Source organism: Epinephelus moara, chromosome 17, assembly GCF_006386435.1.
Source record: "Epinephelus moara isolate mb chromosome 17, YSFRI_EMoa_1.0, whole genome shotgun sequence".
Taxonomy (NCBI): Eukaryota; Metazoa; Chordata; class Actinopteri; order Perciformes; family Serranidae; genus Epinephelus; species Epinephelus moara.
The window spans coordinates 12,368,499-12,376,767 of NC_065522.1; the positions used below are offsets into that span (position 1 = coordinate 12,368,499).

Below are 8,269 nucleotides of genomic sequence, written 5' to 3' on the forward strand. Positions count from 1 at the left end.
CCTACAACTTGTTTCAACGGTTCCGATTTAATCAGAAGACAAATTAAACAGGATGACTAGCCAATGTGAAAATCAAAAGAAAGCATAGAATAATGTACTGAAGGAGACTGTTGTGCCATCACATTTTTTTTGTGGTTTGAGAGCAAAGATCTGGTCGCCGCTGTGCAAAACTCCGCAATACAATTAGGTCAGAAAAACCCCCCGGAGTCCTCGGAGAATCGTTGTGTTTTCATTACCTTAGAATAAGCCATTTATATCCACATAGGGGTCGGGGTCCTCGTCTATAGAGATCGCCATGTTGCACCACCATGTTTCTGCAGCAGCCCAGAACAGACAAACCAAACATGGGCTCTAGATAGGGCCATTCATGTTTTAGCATTAGCCACAGTTGTGATGAGAGCGTCGGAAAAACTGTTTTGGGGAGGAAGAGACCTCTTTGGGTAATTGGTGTCCCGGTAAAAAGCCTTCTGAACCTTTGGATCCTAAGTTATCAGAGATAAAAGGTGAGCACGCATTAGCAGGTGCTGGGCTAGTGGCTTGCCTCCGACATGCCAGTCAGTGTTGGAGAAATACTGATTTGTGACATGAAACTGCTTCATTCAGTGTTTTTACTGGTTTAAATCACCGGTTCTGTTTATTCTGGAGAGGAAGAGACCCCTGTGGGCAATTCAGCTCATGGTAAAAACTGGTCTGTTTGTTTTGAGAGGACGAGACCTCTGCAGATAATTCGGTGGAGAGACATACACTTAACTTTGTGTGTAATAACACACAATAAGCATTCTTTGTTCCCTTTGGATAACAGGTGTCCGGAGTGTGGCAAGCTGCTTTGTAGTTCCCATGGCAACAGGAATGAGCTTGACGCTGTGCTTCCTAACCCTTCGTCACCGAAGACCCAAGGCTCGCTACATCATTTGGCCTCGCATCGACCAGAAGTCCTGCTTCAAAGCCATGATCACAGCAGGTGATAATGACATCAGCGTCCGATGCCCTGTCGCCCTCACATCCTGCTCACACGCTGGATTGGTGTCAGAAATATGATAGTAGACAGTGATTTCTTTTGGGGGGGGGGGATCTCTCTGAAGTAGTGCCTTGTAAAGTTTCTGTTGTATTACTAGACACAATCACACCTGAGGGCTTTCACTGCCTCTCGCTCATCTCTGACTGTTCTAACAGGCTTTGAGCCGGTGGTGGTGGAGAACGTTCTTGAGGGCGACGAGTTGCGGACAGACTTGGAAGCAGTTGAGCGCAAAATCGAAGAGCTCGGAGCCGAGAACATCCTGTGCGTTCACTCGACAACGTCCTGCTTTGCCCCGCGGGTCCCTGACAGGTAAAATGAAAAGCGCGGACACGGCGTCTCACATCTGCCACAGCGTGCTCGCATTAATCATTCACTGTCATTATCATGTTGTCTTTCAGGCTCGAGGAGCTGGCCACCATGTGTGCCAATCATAACATTCCCCACATAGTTAACAATGCATACGGAGTACAGTCGTCCAAGTGCATGCATCTTATACAACAGGTGGGTACCTGTCACTCCCAGTCCCATCTCGTATTCATAGGTGTCTTTACTGTCATATGTCCTTTGCTCATTGGTGGCAGATATGTTTGCTTAGTTGTCTCTCGGCCATCTCTCCTCAGGGGGCTCGTGTCGGAAGAATTGATGCCTTTGTGCAAAGCTTGGACAAGAACTTCATGGTTCCAGTAGGTGGCGCCATTATTGCAGGTTTTGATGAGTCCTTCATACAAGAGATAAGCAAGATGTACCCAGGTGAGTAATAACAGTACTGTGGCTCAGCTGCATAAAGTGAGATAATGGAGGTAAAATGTAAAATGCATGTGTATTTGATTTAATTTTCTTCTTTTCTTTTTACTTTTCCTATATTATTGCAATTGTAATCTCCATATGACTGGTACATTTAGATCTACACTATGTTAAATACGATGACTTTAGGACATACATGAGACGCAAGGCGTGAATATTTATTCCTTTAATTATTTTTGCACACAGCAGATTCTCGTGTTTTTATTGCTGCTTAATAAAGTCACGTGTTTGCCCTCTCTGTCCAGGTCGCGCATCGGCCTCACCTTCCCTCGACGTCCTCATTACCCTTCTAACTCTGGGTGCCAGCGGCTACAAGAAACTCCTATCAGAAAGAAAGGTGAGAGCACTCACGCATCACCTTTTTAAATATAGCTTGTCACATACTTCAGGTGGGCTGTGATATCTGCAGGATGCCTCCAGATGGTGTGATCAGAACAGTATGGATCGGTACAAAAACACTGCAGCAACGTCAGGCTGAATATGTTTCTGTGCGTGCTGTGTCAACATCTTTCCCCCGAAGACTCAAACGAGCAGCTTACATAAGTTGTATTGAATTGCAGGGGATCACATGCTATGACTGCGTGTGTGTGTGTGTGTGTGTGTGTGTGTGTGTGTGTGTGTGTGTGTGTGTGTGTGTGTGTGTGTGTAGCTCTTTACCTGCACACTGACTGAGGAATGAGACTTTCAACTTGAGCGAGCAATGAGCTTTGTAGAGGGAGGAGTACGCTATAGGAAGATAAAATTGATCCAGAAGTTTCAGAAAACATCCCCTGGTGGCTCCCTGCTTTAAAGCAGACTTGCTCACAATGCAGCATCCCCCTCTTCAAATGGTAGGCACTGCAGCATTCTCACACCTCTAAACTGCTGTACCATAGGCGTACTGTAAATGTACTGGACTAAATCTGTTTCTATTGATGCTCAGACCTCGTACAGATACAGACATTAGTCTTGTTTAATCTTTAAAAATTGAAAGAGGACATTTTTCAGAAGGAACCTCAGATGGATTACATCTAGTTTTATAACATGCTCTGTAAGTAAATTTAGCAATCATTATAAACTGTATCTCAACTTAAAAATGACGCTCTTACAAGGTGGCATTCAGCACCCCGAATGAAATCTGCGTAAAAACCGACTGAAATATACATCTAGGAAATACCTCTGGCCTCTCGCATGACCCGATGCCATCAAGGCTTATTGATTCCTCTTGGTCCACATCATGCATATTTAATGTACAGGACCAGTTTTCCATAGTGTCTGCAGAAGTGAGTGATTTCCTCACACACCCCCCATGGGGTCAGAAGCTTTAAATAATTCAGACATTTCATCTGTTAATGTTCATTTACAGCCTCATGTAATCATTCGAAAAGTGTCTAGATGTTGCAAAGAACCAGCAGATGATGTGTGCTTTTTGGTTCGGACGGGCTTTAGTCATCACACACGCACTTATTGTCTGCAGAGACGTAGCCGTGCACTCTCTCCACCACTTGCACCCCTCCTCTCCAGGGATGATAAAGTCACCCATTGTTAGTGGAGAACAAGGGACACTTAGAGACACTTGACATCATTGAAAGGCTGTTTGTGTTTGACTCATGACAGAGAAAATATTTTCCTTCTTGATGCTTTCAAATTAGGAAAGTATGAGTCAGCAGAGTACGCACTAGACACACACACACACACACATATACACCCACTGTTGCAGAGAGCAGATCCTTTAATGTGCAATGCTTCACTGGGGAATCTTAGCCAGCAACAAAAACACTGCGATTTGTTGTAGTGCAGCTCTTCCCCGCCAGGCCCGGGGCTCCTAACACCTGTGTACGTTGCCCTTATTCTGTTTCCGCACACTCTGAACCAAACACGCTTTGTCAGCATATTTTAAACATGTTGATCTTAAAGTCTCAGGATAAAAGCACGTGTTCCGCCTCTCCTGCACCTCTAATTGATCCCAGAGGTGGATGTGTGATGGGAGTGAAGATCCTGGCCAGAGAGGGAAAGGAAGCGGACACATTGCTTGTGTTGATGCTGAGAAGGAAACACACACAGTTAGGAAGGGGGAAGGGAAGGGAGGGGTTTGAACATGGACCGGCCTGCCTGCAGGTAAATCTGCTTGATTAGCAATAAAACCAAGGCTGCTGCTGCTAAAATAAGAAAGGAGCATTGTGTGTCTATTTATAGTTCCTTCGCATGGCCCCTGCTCTCTCTAGTTCTGTCTCTCCATGCGTCTTCTCTGTGTGTGCATGTCCTGCAGGAGATTTATTTGTTCCTGGCTCAGGAGCTGAAGAGTCTAGCCTCTGCACACGGGGAGAGATTGCTTCACACCCCACATAACCCCATTTCACTGGGTAAGCACAATGCACTGGCTGCAGACCAGCACGTCTACAAGCTGTATTAATGTATTTTGGTTTATTTTGGGAGTGTTTTGAGCGGTGAAAGTCACATTTCTGACCCTGTATTAGTCTTAAGTCTTGTACATTTCATGTGAATTTGTGTATGTATGTTGGGTGTGGCACCTCTTTCCTCCAGCCATGTCTCTGGATGGTCTCCAGGCTGGGAGCGACAAGGCGGTGACTCAGCTGGGCTCCATGTTGTTCACGCGGCAAGTGTCAGGAGCCAGGTATGAAAACTTTGAAGGGCCACAATCTGGCCTGTAAATGGAAACATGGTGGGGAATAAAAAAAACAAACAGGAGAATAAGGAGGCGCCTGTGTTCATGTGTGTTTTGAGTAGAGAGTCCATCTGTTATAAAATTAAAAAAATGGGTTTGTGTGTGTCCTCGAAAATGTGTGGATGAATTGTGCGTTGCCAGACAAAATGGCCAGTGGAAGTCAGTAATCAGCCAGATGGATCTGCTGAATCTGGTGGAGCAGAAACTACTTTAGATGATTAGACTGCCCATCCTATCAGAGCTGCATCCTAATTTAACCTGATGTTTCCATTACGATCCGCAGAGCTCTGTCGTCTCCACCGCGACAGCAGGCACAAGCAGTGACAGCCATGTTCTCGCTCCCACTGGTGGTGTTATTCCTTAGCAGGCGGGAGGAGGATTTGCCAGTCCTTCATTGTTTCCTTCTGCCTCAGTCGCACCAAAATGCTTTCTGCCATTTGTTTTTTCCCTTTTTCCTTTCAGTGGTTTTTGACCAAGCATGGAAGCCCATCTAAATATTTTAAATATCCTGAATGAATGATTTATTTATGTCATTGTGTCATGCATGTTTTGTGTTGTTCAGATTTTAAAAGCATCAAAGAAATAACCTCACTTCCGTCCTCACTCTTGATTTCTTTCAAGCGAGCATTTTCCCATGGTCAGAGCACAACGCTTCCTCAAATCTTTTATCCTTGTATCTCAGTAGCATACACAATGAGATGCAGCGACTTTATAGATTCATGCTTCAATGACACACACTGTTTCTACTTTATCGCAGGATATGATGCATGTTTATTACAAGAAGTGATTCAGCGATTACCACGATTACCGTGCGAGGGAGCTGGCTGTTTTCACATCAGCCATGAGCTATACAACATATTAACGGAGATCTACATCTTATTACAATGCATTTCTCAACCGTAATGGTCTCTCTCATCCCCGTAGTCCTAATAGCTTGCCAGTAATTGATTTCACATTAAAGTGAGTCTAAACTGTGCTGACGGTGGGGAAACCCTGCCAAATTTCAGCAGCATGTGTATTGTTTACAGTATACCAACTGCAGCTCAAAAGTTGACCTGTTTCTCACTTCAGATATCCACATCTGAAACACTTAAAGGTTGCAATACATTCATAGTAAAGCATCATTCCTCTCATTTCTGCTTCTATGAGTTTGTAAAGGACACTTTTTTTTTTAACTTGCAGTAGCTGACTTGTGAGGTAAAGCTGTCATGTGAGGATCTTGAAGCTCAAATGACACAATGAATCACATGCTAACTGCTAATGGTTACCTGGCCAGATGGGAAGCCATCAAGCCGGGCCAAGTATGATCTCCATTAAAGGAATTTGCACTTTAAAACCACTATAATCAATATTAACAACGCAGTTCTGCACTCTGCAATTCCCCCTGCATATTTCAGCTTATTGTTACGGTTTGCCGGTCGACTCTTACGGCTCTCATAGTGTTTTCGGCAGCTGCAACAGTTAGCGGTTTTCAGCAGTAAAATCCCACTGTACTCCACCTGCCCAGCACCAAATGGAGCTAAGGAACATATTGGAGCGTTTAGCAGCTAAAGTGCCAGACCTTTTCCTCAGGAGGTGGAGACCAAAACGTAGCAAGGACGAGAGTGAATAATTCAACACAGAAATATTAAGCATTTCCAGTGAAATATACATCACATATGACATTAACAGTAGCGTTTTCTGTGTAAGTGAGGAAAGATCATCTTTGAAAAATTCTTGTAAGTACCACTTTATGGTTTCCCACACGTTAGATGTGATAGACAGGAGGCACAGAGTCGTGGGTGATGGGGCTGTTGGTGAAAGCAAAATAATGCAGCACTTCTAATTAGACTAGTCAGATAGATAGTTAGAAAATGTTTAGTTTAGTGTAGTAAATGTTTTAATTGAATGCCTAGGCTGCTGCCTTCACTGCAGTTAATTTGTCCACTTTTTTGTTTAAATATTAGTCGTTATATTTCAAGTGAATAACTCAGGCCTTAGCAAGGTCATAGTTTTTAAAGGTAAGAAATTGTAGTTGTGTTCCAGGAGGTTAAATAATCATTATTCTGCCACATTATCCTTGTTTTTCACCCATGTCTCTAGGGTGATACCACTGGGCAAGGAGCAGACCGTAAGCGGACACACGTTTCGCGGCTTCATGTCGCACTCTGAGGCATACCCCTGTCCTTATCTCAATGCCGCCGCAGCTGTGGGTATCACTCGAGAAGATGTGACACTGTGCGTCAAAAGGCTTGACAAGTGCCTGAAGACCCTGAAGAAAGAGGGAGACAGCAGGAAAAGTAGTTCGCCAGTGCTTCCACAGAGCCAGGAGGGCACTAATGGAGAGGCACTGACTGAGCTGAAGTAACTTTAACAGGAAGTGTAGACGAAGTGAGTTCTGCTTCGTTTGAGCCCTCTGCTGCCTGAACTTTACTCTCACTGTGATTTGAACTCACCTATGGATTATCAATCCAGATTTTGTTATCAGGTCAAAGACTCGAGCTCAGCAGCAACAGCTGGCGATGAAACTGCGTGCAGGATTACAAACAAAGTGACACGAGCTGATGTCACTGATTAATTCCCTCCTCTGTGAAGCTAATTAGTAGATACTGTAAGGACACAAGCTGCATACAAATGCTCCTCGGGAGCATATGGTCGTTCACCACTGATCTATAGTTAGACCAAAGCGTTGGATTGTTGTCTGTATATGCTGAAAATGTTTCGTTAAATGGATAATGGATCAACCATTTATATGGCATGTACTTTCTGTGTGTTATGTCTCCTAATTAAACCCATCTTAAGTCTCCGCAGTGCAGTTATGGGATTACATATTCTGCACACCATCCAGTTTTACAGTTTGAAATCAATGCTGGAATATAATTAAGTGTGTTTCCTCTTTTTTTGTTTGCTAACGTCAGGCAGACACATGGCTATCTATATTTGGAAACACATTATGCTTTTCCACCATATTGATATGTGAAACAATATAGCTTTATAATGTAGTATGTTGTGCCATGTCTTCTGCAGTGTGGTGTAATGTGATACAAAGCTGCTGAGCCATTATCTGCACTCCATTTGAACCCAGTGTATTGAATTAGCTCATTTACTTTCAGGCTGTGAAAGCGATCGCAGGGTACAGATAATCAATGAAGTACACCAAACACGGATGACTCTTGTGTTTAGGAAAGGTTCACTGAACCTCAACTTTATGTTGCATTAAAGGGATAGTTTGGGTTTTTTAAACCCCACTACAAAAAATCCAAACTATCTGTTGAACAATTTAAGAGATGGAGAGTCAGGTGTTAAACTGTTACTGTTATACAGCATTTGGATTTCAGTCAACTTCACTAGGGGAATTGATCGTCAGTCAGGTTTTCTTGCGTCTTTTGTCTCATTCCCCCCGCTCTCCAGTCTCAGTCATTAGAAAGCAGAGCAAGTAGTGCCCCGAGGCACAAAAATAGACTCCTACTAAAGCCTCACTGACTGATGACTAATCTATATTTCGATACTTAACTGTCCAAGTTCTTCCTGTGCCCTCCCCTTCATGTGCTGCAAATTATCAAGGTTGCTTGTTAGAAAGCTTGGGGCATGTAAAGTAGATGCTGCTGCATGCTCTGGAGTTGAGACACTCAGCTCGGGTTGGATACAGCAAAGTATTATGCATGTTGTTTTTGTAACTGCAGTTGGATGCATGTGTAGTAATAGCAATAGCAACAGCACAACCAATCCACCCAGCAGCCTCTGAGAGTGGACTGGAGTCAGATAGATACCGCGAGGGTGCTGTATCAGCACACTTTGACTGT

The 8,269-nt window shown here is 43.9% G+C and overlaps 1 protein-coding gene across 1 annotated transcript in view; it reads left to right on the forward strand.

Moving 5' to 3' along the window:
- The window catches only part of sepsecs (Sep (O-phosphoserine) tRNA:Sec (selenocysteine) tRNA synthase), a 12,122-nt gene extending 4,850 nt beyond the window's left edge, over window positions 1–7,272 (forward strand). Inside the window, exons 5-12 of the mRNA XM_050066765.1 lie at window positions 803–961; window positions 1,174–1,327; window positions 1,417–1,519; window positions 1,639–1,768; window positions 2,068–2,159; window positions 4,071–4,164; window positions 4,346–4,436; window positions 6,570–7,272. Of these exons, the coding sequence (XP_049922722.1) occupies window positions 803–961; window positions 1,174–1,327; window positions 1,417–1,519; window positions 1,639–1,768; window positions 2,068–2,159; window positions 4,071–4,164; window positions 4,346–4,436; window positions 6,570–6,834 (1,088 nt within the window). The 3' untranslated portion in view covers window positions 6,835–7,272. The remainder of the gene's footprint in view (window positions 1–802; window positions 962–1,173; window positions 1,328–1,416; window positions 1,520–1,638; window positions 1,769–2,067; window positions 2,160–4,070; window positions 4,165–4,345; window positions 4,437–6,569) is intronic.
- Window positions 7,273–8,269: the final 997 nt, after the last annotated feature.